General features: G+C 47.9%; 2 protein-coding genes across 2 annotated transcripts in view; one reads left to right on the forward strand and one right to left on the reverse strand.

Moving 5' to 3' along the window:
- Positions 1-3,287: 3,287 nt before the first annotated feature.
- Positions 3,288-12,452, forward strand: LOC130112822 (phospholipid phosphatase 3-like). Its single transcript, XM_056280320.1, has 6 exons — positions 3,288-3,829; positions 5,619-5,776; positions 6,005-6,291; positions 6,401-6,458; positions 7,377-7,553; positions 11,772-12,452. Exons 1-6 carry the CDS (start codon positions 3,616-3,618, stop codon positions 11,868-11,870), a joined length of 993 nt encoding a protein of 330 aa, XP_056136295.1. The 5' UTR covers positions 3,288-3,615; the 3' UTR covers positions 11,871-12,452.
- A 1,405-nt stretch (positions 12,453-13,857) lies between these two features.
- The window catches only part of LOC130113274 (adhesion G protein-coupled receptor L1-like), a 30,889-nt gene continuing 18,827 nt past the window's right edge, over positions 13,858-25,919 (reverse strand). Inside the window, exons 9-25 of the mRNA XM_056280843.1 lie at positions 25,093-25,196; positions 24,685-24,870; positions 24,532-24,570; positions 23,916-24,096; positions 23,668-23,790; positions 22,758-22,981; positions 22,444-22,617; positions 22,156-22,368; positions 21,092-21,312; positions 20,834-20,900; positions 20,549-20,637; positions 20,167-20,335; positions 19,910-20,059; positions 18,229-18,325; positions 18,016-18,126; positions 17,121-17,141; positions 13,858-16,685 (exon numbers count right to left, since the gene is read on the reverse strand). Coding sequence (XP_056136818.1) covers positions 14,677-16,685; positions 17,121-17,141; positions 18,016-18,126; positions 18,229-18,325; positions 19,910-20,059; positions 20,167-20,335; positions 20,549-20,637; positions 20,834-20,900; positions 21,092-21,312; positions 22,156-22,368; positions 22,444-22,617; positions 22,758-22,981; positions 23,668-23,790; positions 23,916-24,096; positions 24,532-24,570; positions 24,685-24,870; positions 25,093-25,196 — 4,178 coding nt within the window. The 3' untranslated portion in view covers positions 13,858-14,676. The remainder of the gene's footprint in view (positions 16,686-17,120; positions 17,142-18,015; positions 18,127-18,228; positions 18,326-19,909; positions 20,060-20,166; positions 20,336-20,548; positions 20,638-20,833; positions 20,901-21,091; positions 21,313-22,155; positions 22,369-22,443; positions 22,618-22,757; positions 22,982-23,667; positions 23,791-23,915; positions 24,097-24,531; positions 24,571-24,684; positions 24,871-25,092; positions 25,197-25,919) is intronic.

Raw genomic sequence — 25,919 nt, forward strand, 5'->3', positions numbered from 1 at the left:
AAGTAGTGTGTAAGGTATGCCATTTTTGAGCAAGTGTAACACTCCACAACTAAGTTACGAATTTAAAGCAACATCTTCAAACTAATGTAACCAGGTTAAAATTAATGTTTTTATTTTATTTTGTTTGAGTATGAAATATCACCAAATCCTGTCTGTGTGCTGTTATTTGTGTTTACTACGTTTTATTTTATGTCATTATTTATTTTTATGTATGTTTTACAACGACCGTCATATACCTGTGCTGTCTCTTTAAGAGATTCATGTTTTGTTTACGGTTGGTCTGTCAAACTCTCAGCTCGCGCTGGCTATAGAGCTGAGAGGTACGTTTTTCTGTTGCTCCGCCAAATTCGTTAAATTTAATATATAGATTGTTTTTCAATCGTAATGAATGATAAATGTTAGGTAATATTGTAAGCTTATAGTTGGGTGTGATTAGGGGAGTATTTATAGGAAATTTATAATTATTTTGTGTTGCCGGTGATGCTAGCTAACAAGCTGATTAATGTTGTTGTCTGCTAACAGGTGACTGTCCTATAGCTACGTTATGAGACAGACAACATTGTATTTCCTTTTCTTTCCTGTGATTTCGTACAGGTGTGTGTGTTTTCATTTCAGTAATGTTATCTTGTTTTCTTGTGATGTTTTGTAATGTGTAATGTAACGGCCGTTGGTCATAAGTGTTAGCTAGGCTCTCCTGTTGCTAAGAAAGTTGGTTGATTGGTTGCTAGGGTATGCTGTTGTTGATATAGTTCGCAGCTCGCGCTGGCTATAGAGCGGAGAGAAAATAAATGGCGAGGTGGGCCAAATAGAGTCCTGTGTCCCCCCCACCCTTCCTTGATCATGATGATGATGAGAGACTGAGGGCCCCCCCCCCCGCACAACACCTGGGGCCTCACCCAAACTAGAACACAACGCAGAGCTAATGATGAGAGTGACGGGCGTGCAGCAGGCTGACCAGCATAGAACTGACCCCGTTACACTAAGCACCCATAAGAATTCGCGCAGACCTGTGACGAGGCGCCGGCTTCAAAACAGCCCGCCTGACAGCGTTTTTCCAACAATATGTTGCATCCCCGGCACTTCTGTACGATCAGAACATGTTTTTTCCAATGCTGGGAACATCGTTAACAAAACATAATTGGCGGGGGGGCACAACTTTCATTTGGGGGGGGCGAGGCCCGGCCAATGCCCCCCCCGTAGCGCCGACACTGCACTACCCCCCTCCTTCGTGAAAGCGCGTCCGCGCGTATCCCACTTCCGACCCTTCAGTCGACTGGTTAACGTCGACTGAAGGGTCGGACTGGTTAACGTAGTCGCTTGCGGTGGGGAGCCACGGGTTCGCGTCCCTGATGCGGCGTCCCGAGCTGCCCCCCCCCCCCCCCCCGAATTCGCTACATTGGTGTCAGAAGTGGGATGGTGAGACCGTAAGGCCATCGGAAGCGTATGCGCCCAGAGGCGTGAAGGAGCTGATATGCTTAGTTTCCCGAAGGAGGGGGGTAATGTAACGTGCATTGATAAGTAGACGTTGGTCATTGAATAACAGAGCGGACCCTAAAGTCGACTGGTTAACATCGCTTGCGGAGTGGAGGACATGGGATCGCGTCCCGGCCGCGGCAGTTCCTGTGGTTGCCTCCTGAATTTGCTACAGTATTATTATTATTATTATTATTTATTATTTCTGAGATAAGAGTGAATGACAAAGTAAATCATGTGGAAATAAATTGATTTACATATTTATAAATATATTTCTCAATTTCTTTGTGTATTTTCCATCCATTATCCAAGCCGCTTATCCCAACTGGGGTCGCGGGATTCTGGCGCCTATCCCAGCAGTCATTGGGCGGCAGGGGGGGGAGACATCCTGGATAGGTCACCAGTATGCCAGTTAAATAAATAAGTTAAGTAAATGCCAGTTGTGCATTTTCTTTATTAGTTAATTAATTAACCAATCAATATGTGCATTTATTTATCCATTTATTTCCCAACTAATTTGAGCATTACATTTATTTGTTCGTTATTTAATCAAATTATTTATTCACTCATTTATTCATTTCTCATTTTGAGCATTTTTAGAATTTATTCATGACTATTCTAATAGGTCAGTACTAATGGCCTTGCCCAAACAGTCCATTTGCCATGCATTTACTGCCACCTACAGGTTTACAGATGTCACTCTCCTGTGAAGAAACTTAATGGAAAACAACCAAACACGTGCGCCTTCACGCTTAACAAAGACATATCCTTATATTTTTCTATTTCCTCGCTACACACTGCCCAGTAACCATGCTGAATCTGGCCATCCATCAAGCTACGTTATCTGACGTTTCCTTTAACATGTCCCAGTTCATGCCGATTTCCTTGCAGAATTCATGCGTCCAACTGGAAGGCAAACTAAATGACAAACCGAGTGATTAACATGGTTTTGTCATGCAAATCTATCCACTCTACTCCGCTTGGCAACTCTGCTCCATGCCTTATTTCCCACCGCACTTCCACTGATCGCTGTTTCGCTTCAAAAGGCTTTCCATTCGTCGATTACGCAGCCATACGTGGTGTTAAATGACACCTTTTGCTGATATTTTTAACCCTTCGGTCTGAAATGTTGCCTACACGTTTTTATCGACCGACGCCAACCAACACGGAACGAGTGAAGAAAAAGAAAAAGAGGGGGGGGGGGGCCGGAAAGGACGAATCCTCCAGGAATGTGATCGACTAACGCCTCCATCATGACAGTGCGTGAGCACGAGCACGCTGCACTCTGCACCTAGACGGTCATGCTTCGGAGTGTGGCGTCACGAGACACCGATCCCAGATGACACATGTATGATGCACCTCCTCTTCTTCTCCGGTTCTCCTCTGAAGATTGTCAAATTGTGCACAAGTAAGTAAAGTTTATTTATGTGGCACCTTTTACAGAGTCACAAAGTGCTGCAGGATGAAAGAGAAGAAACAATAATAACCCTGATAATAATATTAAAAAATAAAAACACATTTAAAAGATAAATAGAGATTACGTAAGACAAACAATAACAAGCAATGCACAAATTAGTTAAACTAAACCCAAGGCTAGACTAAACAGGTGAGTTTTTAGCTGCTTTTTAAAGTTGTCCCACTGTTGTGCTTGCGCACACTAAGCGTATCGTTGTTAACTGTTTTCCCTCTTGGTAGAGGGAGTAAGACAACACAGCGAGAGAGGGGGGGGGGGGAGGGAGGATGAAGCCGAGTCCGGCGTCCCGCCATAATCCCTTGTCGTTTATGTAGTAATTGCTGTTTCGCAACCACGTCGGGAGGCTTTCCGCGCATAGCTTGTGAGTGACGGTGACTTCGCTGAGCGAGTCGGGACGAGTTGCCATGTGCGGCGTGGGATGGATGGGACGGAATAAATTACGGAGGAAGAACACGTCCCCTTTCATTAATTGTGCGACGACCCAGCACCTACCATCATCCCGCTGAGACCCTTTGGATCGTGTGTCTCGTATCTTGTGGACCCTCCGCTACACGCACCGACCGAGTCTCCGCAGCTCATCCCCACCTCGGCTCTCTGTCCTCCTCACCGCAACGAGGGTGGACTTGGGTGCAGGAGGCGCGTTATATCAAGCGAGTTATCGCGCACGTATGATGTTGGATAAATTCGGCCAGCAAACGGTGGGGATACCTGTGGTCGGCGACCCGGACATACAGCTTAAACTAGCGGATAAAATGAGCAACCTGGGGACAACAGGGATTGTGATGGAGAGCGACTCTGGAAAGAAACTCATCCAAATAACCGGACCGGCCCTGTCCAAACGCAAGCTTTTGGTCGGGTTGGACCTCCTTTGCCTGTTCCTTGGTAAATATCAAAACACAGCCCATAGTTTTCATTAGTTTATGTGGATGCGTATGGACGCAGTTAGGTTTAGTAAGTATGCATGTCTGTGAGGTTGTTTTTAGTAGTTGGTTATCAGTTGATTCATTTGTTTGTCTGTTTCCTGACCTCAGACAGATTTGTTGGTCCGTCTGCCTGTTCGTTCGTTGTTTGTGCGTTTACTTATGCGTGGTTCATAGTTTGTCCTTCATTAATTTCTTGGTGTCGTTTACAGAGAAAAAGAAAATAATATGCGAAGACATCCACGTCAGTTAGCCCAGTCTGGCCGTCATCGGGTCCATTTCAGTTGAGAATCGCAGCATGTTGGCTCGGAAAGAAAGGAGGAAACTAACAGTTTCTTCAATGAAATTCTCTCACTCTCTCGCTCCGTGCGCGTCCGCGTGCGCGTGCTTTTTTGTGTGCACGCGCTACAACTGCCATGCCAGCTGGTTCGTGCGGCAGCCAGGGAATTATACAGTTTCTATGACAACCTCAAGTTCTCAGGGTAGACTAAGCCAGAGGGAATTGTATTCAGTATAAATAAATAAATACATGATCCTCGGTGGTATGCACATATTGCCTGCCTGTCTGTCTGTCTATTTTCTCACATCCCATTGATCCCCATAACTGGACTCTGGTTGTGTAAGAGTAGTGAGCTGAATAAAGCCAGGAGGAGAGGCGGTCTGTAATATCAACAAATTGTACGTGTAGCTGCGAGAGGACTCTTCCAAATGGCTCGCCTGCTCTGTATGCAAAAGAAAGAGAGGGGGGGGGGATCGGAGAGAGCAGGCACAGGAGACAAACAGTGACAGGGCAAGGCTTGCTCAGGCTGTGGCCTCCTGCCACAGTTGCTCTTTTGTTTTGCAGGGGAGAGTTGTGCCGGAGTCACAAACAACCCCTCTTTGCTTGTCTTCGTCAACAGAAGTGCACATGCGCGGTTCGAAGACTGGATCTCCTCAAACCAACGCCTGTTTTACTGTTCCCCCCCTGGTCCCAATAGATACAGCCTGCCTTCAATCAGGGACGGAAAACAATCTGCTTTTGCTCTTCACCAGTTTCTTTGGCCCCAGCGGAGCAGTGTTGTGACCCTAAACATTCTTGACGGTTGTCTTACTAGTTAATTTCTCCAGAGAACAAGTCAGCGTTCCCACCCTCGTTTCACTGCATACTGCTCCTCTGGTCTCATCCTCCGCTCCTCCCTCTTTTCCTCATCTCATCTGTTTTCCCATACTCCGAATCACATTTATCTGATGGCCCTTGCTCTATTTCTGTACTCTACTCTCTGACCCGCCTTTTCGGTAAAACGTAACATTAATACCTAAAGCTATGTGGAAGGAGGCTGTATACTATTTGTGTGTTTATTTGTGCGTGTTTTTGCACCGTGTGTACACGTATGGACAGCACTAAGCAACAAGGGCTGGATTGATGTAGAAGATAGTGTTCAGTTGCAAACGCCTCCCTGATATTTCATCCTTTCGCGCTCTCTCTCTCTCTCTCTCTCTCTCTCTCTCTCTCTCTCTCTCACTCTCTCTGTTCTTCTTTTGCTCTTCCCGTCCCACATTTCCCCTCTACTTTCTCAGCACAGTTATGTATACTCCCACTGGGGATTGTTGTTTGATTCAATTGGGTTTTTTTTGTTTCTTTCTCTATCCATTCCCCCTCTGTAACTATCCATGCACACATACATGCATGCGTGCATGCATGCATGTATGCATACATCCTCATGCAGATGATAATTCTCTCCCTCTTTCCCCCATTCCTCCTCTCCATGCAGCTTCCATCCCATTTTTTGCATGTGAGCTGAAGACCGTGCGTCCTTACAGACGTGGCTTCATCTGTGGTGACCCGAGCATCACCTACCCCTACCTGCACCGAGAGGCCATACCAGATGAACTACTCATTGCTGGAGGCATCGTTATCACAGGCCTTACCGTGAGTAGAACGCGTTCATCATCATCATCACCACCATCATCATCATTGCCGCCATTGTTGTCAACATTGCTGTCGTAATTTGTCATCACAGTCAGTTCGTTGGTGTACGTTTTGCCTGGTATGTCATTTGAAAAGGATGACTGAGCACACTGTGAAATGCAGCGGCGGTTGTAGTATGTATGTGGTAAATGGATCCGTCTCTGTCTCCATCTCCATCTCCATCTCCAGATTGCGCTCGGGGAGTGTTACCGGGTGCGTTTCCGAGGCGTTACCTCCAAGGCCTTTGTCAGAAACCTCTATGTCACCTGTCTGTACAAGGAGCTGGGCTGCTTCTTGTTTGGCTGCTGTATTGGCCAGTCATTGACCAACATGGCCAAGCTGAGCGTGGGACGGCTGCGGCCGCACTTTCTGTCTGTCTGTGGCGTCACCTATGCCTCGCTCAATTGCACCCCTGGAACTTATGTTACAACAGTGAACTGCCCTCAGCCTAAACACCAATTAGAAGAGGAGGCCAGGTGTGTGTGTGTGTGTGTATAGTGAGTGTGTATAGTGTCTGCATGTGCCAAATGTATGTGTTTACTCATTTGTGTTGTACAACTTGATCTAAAAACATTTTCTTTCCAGGAAGTCCTTCTTCTCCGGGCACGCCTCTTTTGCAATGTACACCATGCTCTATCTTGCAGTGAGTACAATTCTCTCTGTCTGTCTATCTTCCCGTCTCTCTGTCTGTCTGCTTGTCTGTCTGTGGGTCTGTCTGCTTGTCTGTCTGTGTGTATCTAATCAGTTAGCTAGCTATTAATCTAGCTATCTAGCTATCTTTTTCTGCCTCCCACTTTAGCGGGTTTTCCTCACCCAAAAACATCGGTAAACATGATACTTGGTCCTTCCCTAGTCCAATTACACATCTTTCAGAAGTGCAAGTGGGGAAAAAACAGGGGCCAGGGAGAGAGAGAGAGAGAGAAAGAGAGAGAGAGAGAGAGAGAGAGAGAGAGAGAGAGAGAGAGAGAGAGAGAGAGAGAGAGAGAGAGAGAGAGAGAGAGAGAGAGAGAGAGAGAGAGAATAACAGCAAAGTAGTGAGAAAGAAAGGGTTGAAATGAAGAGATGTGGGACGGACAGAGGCAGCTTTGTTCTGGGAGGAGTATGCCCTCCTCTCACTGCACTATTCTATTGTGTGTGTGTGTGTGTGTGTGTGTGTGTGTGTGTGTGTGTGTGTGTGTGTGTGTGTGTGTGTGTGTGCTTGCATTTTATGGGAGTAAATAGGAGTGCTTGGCTGTCTTATGACTGCCTTATGACGCTTACCTTCCATCATGTTAGTACAAGATTCTTTTACAGCCAGTGTGGCAACAGAGAACACACAAAATTGATTGAGGGGTAAAATGGATTGGAAACTCCTTTTACTTTACTTTTAATTCAGAACATCATCTTAAAACTCACTTTGGTAAACACTTTGGCAAACTTAGTTGAGATCATTTCAACAGTGTCTTTTGAGTAGGCCTTGTTTGTGTGCAACTATGCAATACGCGTCATTATCAATCATGATGTTGCTTCATTTTTATAGTATACGTTTCCAAATGGTCATGTGTGTATTTTTCCAATTTAGTTTTACCTGCAGGCAAGACTGACTTGGCGTGGGGCTCGATTGTTGAGGCCATTACTACAGTTCTTCCTTGTGTTGCTGGCGGTGTACACAGGTTTAACACGCATTTCAGACTACAGACATCACCCCTCCGATGTGCTGACTGGATACATACAGGGAGCTCTCACTGCCTACTGGGTGGTCAGTATAACATATGGTTGTTAATTTGTTCGCTTGTGTGTGTGTGTGTGTGTGTGTGTGTGTGTGTGTGTGTGTGTGTGTGTGTGTGTGTGTGTGTATATACACCACCTACCTTGTGGGGACATTTTATGGGTCCCCATGATGAAAAGGGTCTATTTTAGGGTTAGGACTTGATTTTAGGGTGAAGGTTAGAATTAGGATTAGGTTAAGGTTGGGGTAAGGTTTAAGGTAAGGTAAGGCATGTAGTTATGATCGTTATAGGGTTAAAGCCTAGAGAATGAATGTAGTTAACAAGGGGTCCCCACCAGTATAAGGTGACATGGTGTGTGTGTGTGTGTGTGTGTGTGTGTGTGTGTGTGTGTGTGTGTGTGTGTGTGTGTGTGTGTGTGTGTGTCTTCTCCGTGGATTGTCACCTTGTCGTGGTGGAGAAGCTTGCATGGTCCTGAGATCCCAACAGCAATGCTGTCTGGAGCTATGCTGCTAGTAGGGTCACCCATGGCGGTAAAGTCAAGAGGGAGGTCCCTGACAAAGAGTAGTCCAACCAAGACCTCAATGGTGGAACAGCCGGAGGACGATGGCTTATTTTAGGGAAGCATCACAATGGCTGGGAAGGTGGAAGAAAGGTGCAGCAGAAAGGGGCCCCAGTCATCTTGGACTCCATGCCACTGGATCCTGACCCAGATCTGTCAAGGACTGTGTGGTGGCTGTCTGTGCACCATGTTAAATAAAGTCACGCACAGTAGTCCTCCATAAAGGGAATCCACCCCAATATTTCGGGTTAAGCTCTATGGCGACCAATAAGGGGTGACGGGGGCAGGATTGTGAGATCTGGAAGCCCCTAGTCATGAGCCGGCACATCAGGTGGTGGTTGCTAGATCCAGTCGCTGGGCTCTTGGAATGAGGTTGAAAGAGCTCTTCGGTAGCTGCACCCATGACTGAGCAGCCCTCTTTAGGATCCTCTCTGCTTACTCCACCTGGGGAAGGGGCTAGGAAAGGTACCCTAAAAATAGCCTGCCTCAAACTTCCTGACTGGATTACCGCATCCAGAGGGATCACCACATGCGGTCAGAAACATAGAAACATTAACTTTAGAGCCTGAAATGAGCACACTCTGATGGATAGCGCAATCAGTGACAGACTGCAGAAGAGAACTGCGATCATTGCTAGAGACTTGAAAAGATGCCGGATTAACATAGCTGCCCTTACTGAAACCTGATGGGCAAATGTAGAACAACTGAAGGAGGAGAAGGGTGGCTACAGGATCCATGGTGTTGGATTTGCCTTCAGGAATCAGATCATCAGCCACCTGTCTGAATTTCCTGTGAGGATCACTGAGCATCTTGAACCAGATATTGCCAGCCACATTCCCCAGAGTCTCATCAGAGAAGACATTGGGGTTCCTCCCACCATAACAGAGGTTCAAGATGCCACCAGGAGCTTTAAGAACAACAAAGCCGCTAGTTCAGATGGGATCCCAGCTGAGATCTTAAGGAAGGTGGACCACAGCTCCTGTACCAAATCCCCGCCGTCCTTCTCAAGGTCTGGGAAAAAGAAGAATTTCCCTCAGTGCCCAGGGATGCTCTAATAGTGGACATATTCAAGAAAGGGGACAAGGCGGAATGTGGAAACTACAGAGGCATCGCACTCCTGTCAACAACAGGCAAAGTCCTTGTTTGTGTCCTTGCAAACCGACTGCTACCACTGGCTGAGGAAGTATTCCCAGAATCTCAGTGTGGCTTCCGCCCATCCAGAGGTACAGCAGACATGATATTTACAGCACGCCAACTCCAGGAAAAATGCCATGAACAAAGGCAGCCTTTGTACATGGGCCTGACAAAGACATTTGACTCAGTAGACCACCAGGCTCTGTGGAGCATGCTATCAATATATAGCTGCCCTGACAAATACATCAGAATCTTGAGACTTCTACATGACAGCATGTCAGTGACAGTGCTCAGCAACAGCAGCTCTGAGTCAGAGCCCTTCACTGTGGAAACAAGGGTCGAGCAGGGATGCATCATCACACCCAACCTGTATGCCATCTTTATTGCTGCCGCACTCCACGTCATTGGTGAAGAGCTGCCATGGGGGATCCCAATCCTATACAGAACTGACCGCAGATTCTTCAATCTTAATAGGTTCAAGGCCAAGAACAGTCTGCAACACCACCATCATGGAGCTTCAGTATGCAGATGACAATGCCATCGCAGCAAGAAGACATCCAGGACACTCTGAATGCCTTTGCCAAGGCATACAGAGCCCTGGTCTAGCATTAAACATCAAGAAGACCCAGGTCCTATAATAAGAATAAGAATAATAAGAATAATGGCAATCCCATCCAAAAAAAAACACCTTAGTGAAAGTCACAGAGAAGCTGACCAAGTACAAAGACCTGGAGATTGAAATCAAAAGGATGTGGGGAATGAAGACCGAAACAACACCAGTGGTCATCAGAGCTCTAGGACTCATGAAGAAGGGAATGGAAAAGTTCACCAACTGTATCCCAGGCAACATCAACATCTGTGCAGTCCAGAAGATTGCCCTACTTGGAACAACCCACATATTACGATGAGTACTGCCAATCAAGTGACATCTGCCCTATAGTGCCTCAGGTCCATAGTTTGGACCCGGCTCTACAGGATGTAAAACAGGAAACGTGAAAATAATAATAATAATAAACCAGTAGTGATAGGAGCCCCGGGGCTTGTAAAAAAAGGGATGGAGAAATACACCCAACGGATCCCGGGTAACATCAAAATATAAGAACTACAGAAGATTGCACTACTTGGAACATCTCATATCCTAAGAAAGGCACTATCCATCAAATAGACTTCTACCTCATTCTAACCCTAGGCCCAAGGAATGGGCCCGGTTATTATGTTGTATTATGGCATGAAGTTAAAGGAAATTTGTGTTATTATAGTAATAATGATAATAATACATTTTATTTGTGGGCACCTTTCAGAGAACTCAATGACACCTTACAGAACACAGTTAAAAAACAAGCAGCACTGTATCAGACAGCATAAAACCAAAACCAAGCAGGGTAAACAATAAAAAGTTAATACAATGTATGAGTATAAAATCATCATCCACAAAAAAACTCAATAAGTGTGGATCAGACTGAATATGCCAGTTTTAAAAGGTGCGTTTTGAGATTGGATTTGAAGGTTGAAAGAGAATCAATGTTGAAAGAGTCAATATAACAACCTCCACCCAACCAGCCATCTACCCAACCCGCCATGAAAGTGGATGACAAAATTCTTGAAAATGTTGATCACTTCCCCTACCTCAGCAGCCTTCTCTCCTCAAAAGCTGACATCAACTCTGAGGTCATCCATTGCCTGAGTTGTGCCAGTGGTGCTTATGCCAGACTCAAGAAAACAGTCTTTGAAGACCGAGACTTAAAGGCCCAAACAAAACTCCCTTGTCTACAGAGCTGTTGTTCTCTCCACCCTGCTGTATGGAGCAAAGTCATGGACCACCTACAGCAGGCACCTGAGAGCCCTGGAACAATACCACCAAACATCCTGACACAAGATCATGAGGATCAGCTGGAAGGACAGACGCACCAACATTAGCATTCTGGAAGAAGCCAACGTGACTAGCCTCACCACCACAATAATGCAGCCCCAACTCTGATGGACAGGCCATGTCATCTGCATGTCCAACACGTCTCCCCAAACACATCCTGTACTCCCAGCTGAAGGAAGGTCAGCGAGCACCTGGCGGGCAAAAGAAACATTTCAAGGACAATATCAAAAGCAGTCTGAAGAAATGCAACATAACATCGAGCAACGGGGAACACATTGCACTGGCTAGGCGCTCCTGGAAGAAATCTGTGCAGGAAGGAGCCTCACGTCATGAAATGGAAGTCCACTGTGCCGCACAGAAAAAGTGACAGCACTGCAAGGAGAGAGAGAAAAAAGCTCAACCACCACCACAAACCACCACCACTTTTCCCCGTCCACACTGCACCAAAGTATGTGGATCGCAGATCGGCCTCTACAGCCATCTGAAGACCCACAAGTACACAACCCAACGGAGAGGACAGTCATACTCGCTTTGAGTGACTGCTGATGATGGTGTGTGTGTGTGTGTGTGTGTGTGTGTGTGTGTGTGTGTGTGTGTGTGTGTGTGTGTGTGTGTCAAACTTCATGTTCTAGTCAGTGGGTGGACTTTTTGTTTGTCTGACCAGTGTGCATCTGTGTTTTCCAGGCTTTCCACATCTCTTCCATGTTTAAAAACTCCAGTCCTGCTCTCTCTTCCAGCCAGGTGCTGGACAGTCCCTTGTCCCTCCACCATACTGTTTGCTAAACCACGTGTCGACAAACTTGTGCACTTACATGCGCTGCCATGCATGTATGTGGGACACTTGCACTGTTCTGTAGGTTTGTTTTAGATAGAAAGAGATTTGAAAAATGTCCGTCCATTTCCTTTCAAGTTCGATCAGACACCTCAGTTTTACGCAGAGAAAGTGCGTGTTTGTGTGCGTGTGAAGGGTGTGTGTGTGCATGAGTGTGTAAGGCATAGAAGGTGAGGATGAGGGAGAGAGGTGATATTATAAAGAAAATGTGAAAAAATGTGATGAGCGTAACTCTGTTAAACTGTTCATGTGGCTCAGCGTGAAGCAGATCCAGCCGGGCAGTGAGGACGAGGACAGCCAGGCACAGGAGGGCCGCTGGAAAGGCCGGTGCACTCTGTCTTATCACTTTGTCAGCAACGCCCAATTCACACGCACTACTGCCAGTGAGATGAGCATAGACCCTAAATGTCGAGTGACCACTAGTATCCCGTTTGTCGGTTGTAAATACAGAAATATTTTCTACATTTTGTGTGATACATTAATAGCACTTTTTGATTCATGCCTCAGTATTTTATATTGCACCACTGTAATGACTCAGCACTTAGAATGTAATATAACATTTTATATATATATAAACATATAATACACGTAAGTATATTGTAGTTTGTTGTCTGTATATAAACTCAATGAATGTAATGGTACAGAAGGAAACTGACGTACTAGCAGCGATAAAGCAACTCGTCCCATCGACATGGTACCCCGTCAGATATGAACTAAATATGAATGTTTCCATGTGTGTAAACTGGTGCAGTACCTCATATCGTTTACAGGTGGGATGTGTATTACCCATGCATGTTGAGTCTGTCCATCTGTTTCTTAGACGTTTGTATAATGGCGTCGATGTTGCAAGTGTAACCCTCTGGTCCTTAAGTACAAAAGACAATTAAAGAAGGTGGTGCTTGTTTTGTAATACTTACATACATTGAACCCATGTTATTTAACGCTGTTTGTGTTATTCCTGATGTGTGACGTGGCGGTCTATTCCGTTGCCTTACCAACACGGGGATCGCCGGGTCGAATCCCCGTGTTACCTCCGGCTTGGTCGGGCGTCCCTACAGACACAATTTGGCCGTGTCTGCGGGTGGGAAGCCGGATGTAGGTATGTGTCCTGGTCGCTGTACTAGCGCCTCCTCTGTTCGGTGGGGGGCGCCTGTTCGAAGGAAGGGGAACTGGGGGGGGGGTAGCGTGATCCTCCCACGCGCTATGTCCCCCTGGCGAAACTCCTCACTGTCGGGTGAAAAGAAGCGGCTGGCGACACCGGTAGTCCTCAGCCCTCCCCGGATCAGCAGAGGGGGGTGGAGCACTGACCGGGACGGCTCGCAAGAGTGGGGCAATTAGCCAAGTACAATTGATGAGAAAATAAAGGGGGGGTGATGCTGCATAGAGCGTATGTTCATATATTCATTTGGATATGAAAGTGATTTCCCCTCGGTGTTTAAAAAACACCGATAATTGAAAATGTGGTTACTGTGAAAGGCTCTGCTTTGTAATTGAAGAGCCCAACGCGGCTAACAACCACCGTCCTCTTCATCACTGTGTTTTTCGACAGGCCAGCTTGTTTGCTTGTTGATACATTCATCTATTTTTTATTTTATTTTTTTGACGAAGACTCACATTAATCTAGAAGCGAGCATCCGATTTTGGAGAGAAACGCCCCCGCTTTGTCCGCGTTCGTAATGAGGTCTTCTACCCCGGCACGCTCTCTTCTCATCCCAGCTGCCCTTCTTATTCAGAGTCTCGCCGACCTGCCTTCATCATCCACCTCGCCAGCCTCCTTGTTCCAGCCTCCTCCTACTTGCCGTGCCGTCCTCCTCCCTGCAGCCTCCGTGTCCGGTCACCCCAACAGAAACACACACGCGCACTTGTTTCACATGTTTACTTCAACGTCAGTAGCAATACAAGACAATCAGAACACTTTTAAGGGTCGTTATGTACACGGGTCTGAGAATCGCCGAAAAGTTCCGAGGCGGACATGATCCCTCGTGGAGTCATCAGTTCAGTCGCTCCGGCAAATGCCAAGGCAACATATTCAGTCACCAACAGTCTGGGGGCGGGGCGGGGGCGCAGAGAGGTTTTGGTCTTGGTGTGAGATGGAATTGGTCGAGACTTTAAAATCAGCAAGGGGGTGTGTGTGTAAGGACCACCCCCCCTCCCCGTTAATATTGATAAAATGCTTCATTGTGATACATTATTATACAAGAGGCATGTCTACACACACGCTTGGACACGCACTTTTGCACGCGTGCACACACACTCCTCAGCAGTTTCCTCCTACAGTAGGTAGCCTTTTTAAAGCTACTATAAAGTCATGCACATGTTCTTTGAAGTGATTTTTGGCAACACACAAGTGCTTCTTTGACACACTGTTTGCTTGCTACAAGGGAGGGCAACACCCAGCCTATGAACCAATAGAAAACTCAAGACAATGGGCCTAGAAGGATAAAGCACCGATGAGAAGGGAAGAAACAGAAGGGTTCAAAGGAAGAGAGGAGAGAAACAGAGAGCCGAGGGGCATCTCATAAATGGATCACAGTCTTAGAAAAGTAACAAAACATGAAAAGGGGGGACGTCTCGTGGTGATCGAGAGATAGAGGCAGGAAGGAGCCGTCATCTTCATCCTCAGCTTTATCATCTTTATCGCTCAACTCGAACTCATTTTATCATCGCTTCGACTCTTGTAGGATTGCATTTTTTTTCCCTTTTTGTTTCGTTATCGCCTCCTACCTCGCTTCTATGCCCCGATCACCACCGCCCTAGTCACAGACTTGTCACCCGCTGCATCTGTCCATCTTCTCCCTCAGAGGTGGGCTCAGCTGTGAACACTGTCTCCCCATTGGTTGCCAGCGGTGGTGGCTGGTAGAAGGTCTGCAAGTGATTGGGCCGTGGGCCTAAAGGAGGTCGGCCCAGGCTGTAAGGGAGTTCCAGGGATGGCCGCTGGGGTTGGCCAGAGGGGCTCACCTCCTCTTGACCTTCGGGGCTGCTGTCAGGGTAAGAGAGAGTCGGAGGGGAGGTACGGCTGTAGAAATGCGGCGGGGAACTGCTTCGGCTGTACACCTGCGGGGAGTGCCGAGAGTAGAGGCTATTTGGTGGTGAGCCGTCGTCTCGCGGGGCGAAGATATTAGTTGGGGGAGAGCCTCTCGGGAAGATACTGAGGGGCGGTGAGCGGCGGTCTCCAGGGTAGAGGGGGGATGGGTTTGAATCTCTGGCGTAGATAGAGGACGAGTCATGGTCAAGATCCAGATCTGGGCTCAAAGGCAAGCTGAAGCTGTTGGGGTCGTCCGGCTCACGATGGAATCGCAGGGACCCTCGCTCTCTCCCTCTTTTCCAGCCCTCGAGCCCTCCATCTTTGCTCTCGAATAGGAAGGACTCCTCCCTGTCTGTGTTGATTCCTGGTCGCCATACATCCAGTGCCTTCTCCTTCTGTTTAAAGTCCTCACTCTCTCTCTCTAGCCCTCCTCTCCATCCGTCCCTGTCCTTTAAAAACAAGGGCTCCTCTTTCTCTCTCTCCATTCCACTTCTCCATACATCCATTCCAAAATCCTTCTTCTGAGTTAGAAACGTATCCTCCTTCTCCGTCTCAGCACCACCAGGCCACAACTCCATCCGTCCGTCCCTCTTCTGTGAGAGGTGGGAGTCCTTCCCCTCCCTCCCTCTATCGACCCCGCCCCGCCATTCCTCAATCTCCCCATCTCTTTTCTGGGGGAGAAAGGTCTCCTCCCTTTCTCTATCAGCACCTCCCCTCCATTCCTCCATGATCCCATCTCTTTTTAGGAGAAACGTCTCTTCTTTCTCTCTGTCTAGGCCTCCTCTCCATCCTTCCATGTCTGCCTCCCTCTGCTTCAGTAGCAGGGGCTCCTCCAGAGCCTTGTAGAGTGGCTCAGACTCTTGGGGGGGAGGGGGAGGTGGGGGAGGCAGGGGTCTGTCACGGTAGCGATCCCTGTCCCTGTCTCTCTCCCTGTCTTTCTCCACACCACCACCCGGCTCCGCTCCGCTGCGGTGGCGGGACAGTGTGCCCGGGGTGCGGCTGAGGGTGGAATAGGGTCGGGCCTGAACATCGGGGGGGCGTGCTTGCTGCCTGTCCTGCAGCCCACGGCGGCCCAGGGTGCCCTGCAACTGTAACCGCTCCCCGTCCTTCAGCTGCTCATGTGACTTGGCCTCTACAGAAACACGCGACGCGTGAGACCAGCTGTCCTGTAAACGCGTCGTCGTAGCATGGTCCTGGCCTCGCGGCATGGCGTGCGTTTCAGGGTCTTGTGTCTGGTGCCGTATTTGTATCCAACCGTCTTGTGCGACAGAGCGCGTCTGAGTCTGCATGGCCGCCACCCAGCCTTCCGGAGGATACTGTGGGTGGCGGTTCAGAGTGGCAGTGTGAGCGTGAGTCGGCCTGTCGTGGTGGTGAGGCCTCGCCAGGCTGCCGTAGCGCTCAGGGGGCACAGGCATGGGTACAGAGGGCCTCAGGTTGCTCTGCACCAGCTCAGAGATGATCATCTTCTCCAGCGCGGCCGCATCGGACAGGTTACGGCGCAGTCCGGCACCGCTGCCCAGCTCTGTGGATCCGTGGGGGGTGAGGAGAGCTGGCGAGACATTGTCCCCTCCAATGCCACCAACTCCCCCCTCCCTCAGAAGGTCAGTGCTGCCCACCATCCCAGCTCGGGACCCAGGTCCAGGCCCCAGGCCGTGCAGGGTGAAGGTGTTGGGGGTGTAGCCCCCATTGAGACACACACTGTCCAGCCCACAGGTTTCCTGGGTCTGGGACACACTGCCCTCTGTTCGGGGCAAAACAAAGGGAACAGTTAGACATCACGGCCACAAGAGCACATCTATTCAAATGGATAAATCAGTTCAAGGAGATCGAGATGAATGACTGTAAGAATGAATGGGTAGATATTTTTTCGGTGCTTTGCATTGCATTTGGATGTGCAAAATGTGCTACATAAATAAAGTCTAACTGGTTGATTGATTGATGTCAGATTAACAGCAGAGGGCCTCTGCTAAAAGTAAGATTTGGGCAGTAACATTTCCGATGAAATGTAATATAACCACATGGAAGAGATGCATGTAATGTGTCAATCTTAATGATGTATGAACAGTTATTTGGGTGCCAATTGGATGTAGAGACAGTCTCTATGAATTGAACCACAGTACACGAGGAAGTAGCATTCAATGGTTAGAGAGTGAGCACAATAAAAGAGAGCTCATACTCTGTTTGTTTCTGAAGGTTCCTAATGGTCCAAGTTAAGACGAGAAAGAAAAAAAAAACAGAGAGAGAAAAACAAGGGGCAAGATGGTCAAAAGAGAGACAAACATCTTAATTTCACAACACAAAATGGCACACAAGGCTCAGGCAAACTGAATTAAGTACAGCAAAAATATCAAGTATTTAAAACAAGGGGGATTAAAATAACATCTGTGTGCTACGATAAAAGATTTTCACTCAATTTTGCAAGCATTTAAAGTTGGACCGAAATCAGTATTTATATTTAACTTGTCATGTCTAAAAACCTTGAAGATAAAACATTCAGCAGTATTTTTTCCCCTTTGTGAATCACTAATATTGTGTTTTTTTATACCTTTATCCATAACCGTTCTCATTTCTTCAAAGAACAGCGAGGTAGTTGTCTGGCCTTCATTAATATTCATGAGCTGACCTTTATGTGACAGATACGAGCAAAGGTTGGCAACAAGGGAGGGCGGGGTTTACTCTGATGATTTGATCTGATTGGCCGTATGCAAATGATGTCTGATGACATCATGAGTACCAGACAATAAAGTTGGCTTAGCGAGGCTGAACTAGGGGGAGCTCTTTTAAAAAGAGGAAAAAACTGATTCGACCTTTTATGCTTATTTTTTTCCCCAGTAGGAACAGACAATACAAAATACATGATGATTAAAGTTAAGAAAATATCATTGTTTCAATTTCGGCCTGACTTTTAAGTGAACACAAACTGCACACATCTTTGATCAGTCCGAGATATTAAGCGCGTTGGAAAGACCAGCGAACAGATGAGGAGGCGGGGGGGAAACTGCACGTAGGGAGACAAAAAATAGGGAGGTAGAGAGTGTGGGAGCGGCAGAGAGAGCTGCGGCGAGGCCTACCTGTGGAGGCGAAGGGTTGATTATATCCCTGGGCCAGCAGAGTGTCATATGGCGAGGCCCCAGAATGGGTCTGCAACACTGGATTAGTCAGGAAGTGATTCCCTAAAGCAGCTGCAGAGATAAAGTTGTAAAACCTTAGAAAGGGAAACGTGAACCAAATAGAGGAGAGAATTAAAAAGGGCCGAGGTCCCAAATGGAGAGAGATATGTTTACCTCGGTTGAGTGTGGGGGTGTTGTTAACATCTGCAGCAATGAAGGAAGATTCGGTCTGTCTGCGAACGGTGTCATTCCACATCCTCCTGATGCGACTCTGAAACGGGGGTATAAACCTTTATCTGCACAGGCACGAGTTCAGGAGATTGAAATGTACTCCGAGCAACAAGAAAAATAGAAACAAACAGAGAGACGGAGGGGAGGAAAGATTGTGCTGTACCCAGGGGTCAGTTTGTGAAGGGGATGCAAATGGCCACACTCCCCGTTAAACAAATTGACAAAAACCAACCTTTTGTGAAACGGTCAGCCCTCATTTCCACCGTCTTTTGGTTAATGGTGCTATGTGATATGTCTTTTAATCAAAGAAAACTGGTGCTTATAAAAACAAAATACATAAGGGATATTTAAATTCTATCCATTTCAGAGATTTGTGCACACGTATCCTTGCCCATGGCTGCCGGAATTTCTCCCTTTCCCCAAACCCAAAACAGTGTGGAGATGCATGCACCTGACAACGTCTGGATTGCTCTGAGGATGCATACAATGACTAATGCACTGAATTATCCAATAATGAATATTGTAATTCTCAACACATTCAAAAGTACAATGAGGAAATAATTATGAAAAAAAAATGCTGCGTTATAATGTCAAAAAGAGGAGTCTCATCACAAAGCTAAACCATACTGAGCTGCCAGACAGTTTTTGAATACACTTGACGCAAGAATGACTAAACCAACAATTGGTTTCATATGCAAATTACTGTGACCATTAACTAGAGTTACAATGGCAAAGTGCACTATTCACAGAGGATTGGAAGATAGCTGCAATCACAGCATTGTAAGATGGCGACAGACATACCTTTAAGCTTAGCGCTAGTTAATGGTCATGGGAATTTGCATATGAAACCGATTGTTGGTTTCGGTGGCTATGCCACTGTATTGTTTATGAGGGTGGGGATAACTGCAGCCAGTTGACACTGAGAAGGTCACTTAGATGAGTGATGAAATTTAAATCAAATTAAGTTTCCTTTATTAATCCCATTGGGGAAATTCAGTTACTGTAAATTAACCCATCCGGGCTGTGATCTGTGAAGCCAGTAGCAGTGGGCTGCCGCCTTCATGCTGCGCCCGGGGACCAACTCCAGTTCTTTTCATGCTGCGCCCAGGGACCAACTCCAGTTCTTTTCATGCTGCGCCCGGGGACCAACTCCAGTTCTTTTCATGCTGCGCCCGGGGACCAACTCCAGCAACTCCAGTTCTTCTCATGATGCGCCCGGGGACCAACTCCAGTTCTTTTCATGCTGCGCCCGGGGACCAACTCCAGTTTCTTTTCATGCTGCGCCCGGGGACCAACTCCAGTTCTTTTCCCATTGCCTTGCTCAGGGGCACAGACAGGAGTATAAACCCTAACATGCATGTTTCTTTTTGACGGTGGGGGAAACTGGAGCACCTGGAGGAAACCCACCGCAGACATGCACGGGGTGAATATGCAAACTCCACACAGAGGATGACCTGGGATGACCCCCAAGGTTGGACAACTCTGGGGTTCGAATCCAGGAGGCGACAGCACTAACCACCCTGCTGCCCAAATGTTTCTCTCAATAAATGTTGTGTCCAGATGAACCGATTCAACTTTCTGGTACCCCCTTAAAATAGCTTTAAATATGGGCCACCGGCTTTACCTGTCTGTTGGCGGTGGCTCTCCGAGCCTGGCTGCTTGTGTAGCGGCTGTTGGACCGCAGGGCATTGCCCTTCACTGAATCAGGAGAGCTTGATGAGGAGGTGCCACAGCACTGGGAGAAACGTAGGCAGCGGCTGTAGTCCTTCTGGCCCTGTAAAACAAGCACACACTTAAACACACAATGCATTTACATGTATGAGAATGAAAACGGCTTTGTATAATTGCCTTTGAAAACAACAACAACACACACACACACACCTTTCTGGTGAGGGTGCAGTGCAGTATAGTAATGAGCAGGCCCTGGGCGGTGTTGAGGGAAGAGAAGAGGTAGGCCAGAAGCAGAGAGGGGGCAGAGAGGAACACGAGGCCTGACGACCATGTCACGCTCTGCAGGAAGAGCAGGGTGAGGGATCCCACTGCCCACGCCCTGGCAGCACCCGGAAAAGAGGAGAGGAGGTGTTACTCAAAAGTGAGGGACACCGTGGGTAACAAGGCTCGTAGTCTTGCACGTTTTCCTGACTTTCCCCAGGTTTAATTTGAAAGCCAAAACTACTGAATGAAGGTAGACCTGTCTGTGTTAGCGTTCTACCCATCATCCTCCCTGGCCCCGAAATGGACGGTGACGTGTTGTGATACTGACCTTAGGTTGTCATGACGACTAGAGTCTGGCTTGAGGGCAGCGGAGCTGTGCATCTTATGCAGGGTCATCACCAAGACAATCAGGTTCAGCTGAAGTGAAATAAAGCCAAATGACGACACCGTCAAATATTGTACGATATCCGCATGCTAATCTGAGTAGATGACCGTTAGTGGTGATCGGGTTCGGTTTACGACGACAGACGCGCTGGATATAATACACACATTAGATGTGATTGGCGTGTTTTGAAGTTATTGTCATCAAGTGTGTGAGAGCGTTAGGTTTCACCGTTATAATGACAGCTACAGGTCCAAGGAAACTCCAGATGAAGTAGTTGTCAGTCCGCAGCCAGCACCTACACACACACACACACACACACACACAAATCACAGGAAAGGTGAATAATGCAAAACTTGTGTTCATCATGACAATATACATAAATACAGTATGTGCACAACCGCACCACAAAATGAATGACACACAGACATACACAAATACTTGTATGCACACAAACAAACACGCGCATGCAAACATGCAACCACCTACGCAGCGTTCGAGCCGTAGCCCCTGAAGTCAATAGCTGCAGACACAGCCACCACTAGCCCCGGGACGGAGTAACCGCAGAGGTAGAAGTACTTCCTCCTGGAGTTTCGCCCCTCAAATACCTCCCGCTGCAGCAGGTAGAGCTCCACCCCTTCCAGACACAACCAGCAGAACACAGAGAGCAGGGAGAAGTGCAACAGGCCGGCGATGATGGAGCATACCACCTAGAAATGCGGAAAGGAGGCGTAAATTCAAAATGGGCAGGCAAGAAGATGGAGGGAGAGGGAAATGTAATGAGAAGAGCTCTCTACTATAGCAGATAGATAGATAGATAGATAGATAGATAGATAGATAGATAGATAGATAGATAGATAGATAGATAGATAGATAGATAGATAGATAGATAGATAGATAGATAGATAGATAGATAGATAGATAGAAACAGCTCCTCTCAGGTGAGGATGGCCCTGCAGGGGATTGTGTGATCGGTCTGAGCGCGCCCCCGCCCTGCAGAGCCTATACAACAAGAGGTGTGGAAGCAGAGCTAGGGGGATAGCAAAAGACCCCCAACACCCCGGCAATGGACTGTTTGTGTGGCTGCGACCAGGCAAGCGCCTGTGCTGCCACAGATCACACGCTGATAGACTAAGGAAGAGTTTTGTCCCAGTGGCTATCAGAGCCCTGAACAATGAACAATAAGCTCTTGAAGGACAATATACCCAAGGACATTCACCTATACATACAAATACTGTTGCCTCTTTATGTGTGCTGTTGTCACTTTATTTGCACTGTTCTTTTAACAATGTTTACTTTTTGTATATTTTATATATTTCTCATAAATTTTGCTCTTTGTTTGTTACATTTTATCTGGTACATTTTGCTTATAGCTTAGTTTTTATAATTTCTTGTATTTGTACTGTGTACTGCCTGGGAGTCATGTTAATATCATATTTCAACAGCCTTAAAGTGCATTTACACCAAACCTCCACTAGGGCACAAATCACAGTTTTAACAGCTCACTACTCCACACATTACATACATAACATTACGACAGTCGACAAACTCACTGTGAACTGGGTCTTCTTGGCACCAATAAGGAACAGAAGCTCCGTGACGAGGAGGTTGGCCCACAGGTTGCAGTGGATACTGCTGTGGTCTGTATGCCAGGGCGCCCCCTGGCAACACAGGGTGGTGAGGCAGGCAGCCAAACAAACCAGGGTGACAGCAATGCCCACCCAGGAGATCACATAGACCAGCAGCTCTTCCACGCCGACCCCAGACTGACAAGAGGAGAGGAGGGAGTAAAGACAGGATCTGTCGTTTAAACGAGGTGTGTGTGTGTGCGTGTGACTTACAGCAGGTTGTTGGTAGGTCATAAGGACAGCATAGCTAGACAGGTGGTTGCAGGCACAGGTAGTGTGTGTGTTGTTGGTGTGTAACAGACGACAACCCTGTATAGACCACCTGCCGCTGCCCGAGGTTCCTGACATGTTCCAGAACGAACAGTTGGGGCCGAAGTGGTTTTCCAACTAAAGGAGATAGACACAAACAAGTACATATTTATATGTATGGGATAAATTTAGACCCACACATAATCTCTCTCTCACACACACACATACACACACACACACACACACACACACACACACGCATGCACCTATGCACACACCTGCAGGTGTCTGAGAGTGAAGATGACAGGATCAGAAAGGTAGACCCTGTTGGCTCCTCTGTGGACAGAGGCAGAGATGACATGGGAATTGACCACCAGCTTTCGACCCCTGACCTCTGACCCTTGACCTGCTCCAAGCCCCGGCCCGAGGCGCAGGGTGGAATTCTGGGTGGTCAGGAAGGACCCCAGGTTCTTGTAGAGGGACAGGACCAACTTCACCTGGCCTAGAGGTAAAGAGACATGAGGGAGAATAACAGAGAGGGGTGAGAGAAGTCATCATGTCCTTCGCTTTTTTTGGGGGGGGGGGGATTTTTTTCCCTTTTTTTTTCTTCCCAGTTGTTACCCAACTCTTCCGAGACGTCCCGATTGCTGCTCCACCCCCTCCGCCGATCCGGGGAGGGCTGCAGACTACCACATGCCTCCTTCAATACATGTGGAGTCGCCAGCCACTTCTTTTCACCTGACAGTGAGGGGTTTCACCAGGGGGACGCAGTGCGTGGGAGGATCACGCCATTCCCCCCCAGCCCCCCCTCCCCCGAACAGGCGCCTCAAACAACCAGAGGAGGCGCTAGTTCAGCGACCAGAACACATACCCACAGCCGGCTTCCCAACCGCAGACAGGGCCAATTGTGTCTGTAGGGACGCCTGACCAAGCCAGAGACAACACGGGGATTCGAACCGGTGATCCCCGTGTTGCTAGGCAACGGAATAGACCGCTACGCCACCCGGGATCACGTAATTTCCACGCGGCAGGAGTTTTTCCGATATCTCACTTCCAATGAGATACTTAGTGTTTCTTATCATACCCTATTTTTGGCATCTACCCATCGTTTCACAAATAATGCGATACAGATCATCAGGTGTGACGCCTGAAAGGTGCTGGTGTTACAGAAAAGTGTGCATCACAAACCGTTGTTGCTGTATTGTTGCAAGGCCAGCGCCGAGATCTGTAGAATACTGTCGCTGTCATAGGTATGAGGGAAGGTCAGATCCTGTATATCTGCTTCTGTGTTCAGTACGTACACTTCCAGATCTACACACACACACACACACACACACACACATGAATTAATTGGAAATGTATTCAGCGGATTGCATATCTTTGGAGGGGAGGAGAGACGAGAGACAAATCTTGTTCATGCAAATGCACCTACGTACCAACATTTGGCGCCCTGTCGCTGAAACGGCCTTCGTAAAGGTTGTTGGCCAACAGAAACGCCCCTTTCTCGATTGCGTCCAGCAGCAGTGAGGCCGAGTGGGACTGGTCGGCGTTGCTCATGTCAGCCCAAGAAACCAGAGCCTCGGGGCCCAACAAGTTGTCGACTGTCTGAACGACCGCCTGAGAGAGACAGGGGTATTTAGATTGAGAGAGAGAGAGAAGGAGGAAGGGAGAGGAACGCCGAGACGAAAATAGACATCATTATCTGCACAAATAAAAACACCCCTATTTCGAACACCCGTGATGCGAAATGAGTCACAGTTCCTCAACAGCAACGTAGAACAGCGGTTACGGTATCGCACCCACGCCACTAGTGTTACAACCGCTAGTTAAGCTATTACTGGCAACAATAAACGATCTTCAACCCGTTTTCTATTGTATCAGACCCAAGCATGAGACAGGTTGAGGTAGACCGAACAACGTTTACTTATTCGACAGCGGTATGTCAGTACAGTGTGGGGTTCTTAAGGTTACAGCGTCACTTAGAGGTACCCTCCAGTACTACAACATCAATACATCACACGTTTGCTTCTCTCGCGCAGGGTGAAAGCTTACCTGAACGTAGGCTCTACACGTGCGCTCCCTCTTCTGCAGCTGAAACGGACGCCAAACGTCTATTGTTAGAGTCATTACCGCTGACGTTTCTGAATTCATTTCGAAAAAAAAAGTTCAAGTGGAGGTCTGTCCCGAAAGCCAGACCCCCAATACCTTGTTGTAGTTGCGTGTTGCGGACTCCTTGTTGGCTGGTCTCAAGGCCTGGAGCTGGGAGTCCAAGATGTCCAATAGCTGCTCAATCAGTCTAACGGACATGCTGACGTCCCCGGCGTACACCCGCCCCCTTGTCAGGTTGACCAGCTCACCGGCAATGTTGGCTGCGTTCTCCCCACTCTTAATCTGGGGGGGGGGGAGTTGAGGAGTAGGGGGGTTTATAATACCAAATTATTTTTGACATTTAGGAAAGAACCACTTGCTCATTGGCTGTAGGGCTTTTGCAGAGTTTGTTTGTGTGTGTGTGTGTGTGTGTGTGTGTGTGTGTGTGTGTGTGTGTGTGTGTGTGTGTGTGTGTGTGTGTGTGTGTGTGTGTGTGTGTGTGTGTGTGCGCGCTATGTGACTAACCTTCTGTGCAATCTGGCTGACCCAAGGAGATGTGCAGTTGGAAAGGTCAGGCCCTCTGGAGCTCCATCCCACTGGGGACAACATGCACTGATAGGAGGCTATACCTGAAGAGAAATATGGAAAGTGAGGCTAAGACAGCATAAAATAGGAAAGGGGCAATGGGTGGATGAGGGCCTGGGGGGGGGGTGGATAGGGGATGGGAGTGAACAAGACAAGGAGAGAGCGGGCAAACGAGAGGCTGTGGTGGGTGATGAAAGTACCTGAATGCAGTTTGTCCTCTTTGTCTATGGCCTTGAAATTACATTCGTCATTTCAATGCACTCTCAGGCATCCTATTATATCAGGGTGCATTAACAAACAAGTGAGGGGGGCATCCGGGTAGCGTAGCGGTCTATTCCATTGCCCACCAACACGGGGATCACCGGTTCGAATCCTCGTGTTACCTGCAGCTTGGTTGGGCGTCCCTACAGACACAATTGGCCATGTGGGTATGTGTCCTGGTCGCTGCACTAGCACCTCCTTTGTTTGGGGCACCTGTTCGGGGGGGGGGGGACTGGAGAGAATACCATGGTCCTCCCACACACTACGTCCCCCCTGGTGAAACTCCTCACTGTCAGGTGAAAAGAAGCGGCTGGCGACTCCACCTGTATCGGAGGAGGCCAGTGGTAGTCTGCAGCCCTCCCTGGAATGGCAGAGGGGGTGGAGCAGCCACCAGGACGGCTTGGAATAGTGGGGTAATTGGCCGGATACAATTGGAGAGAAAAAAGGGGGGGCTAACAAGTGAGGAAACTCAGAAGTAGCACTGAGCTCGCGTTGTGGTCAGCTCA

This window comes from Lampris incognitus, chromosome 5, assembly GCF_029633865.1.
Source record: "Lampris incognitus isolate fLamInc1 chromosome 5, fLamInc1.hap2, whole genome shotgun sequence".
Classification (NCBI taxonomy): Eukaryota; Metazoa; Chordata; class Actinopteri; order Lampriformes; family Lampridae; genus Lampris; species Lampris incognitus.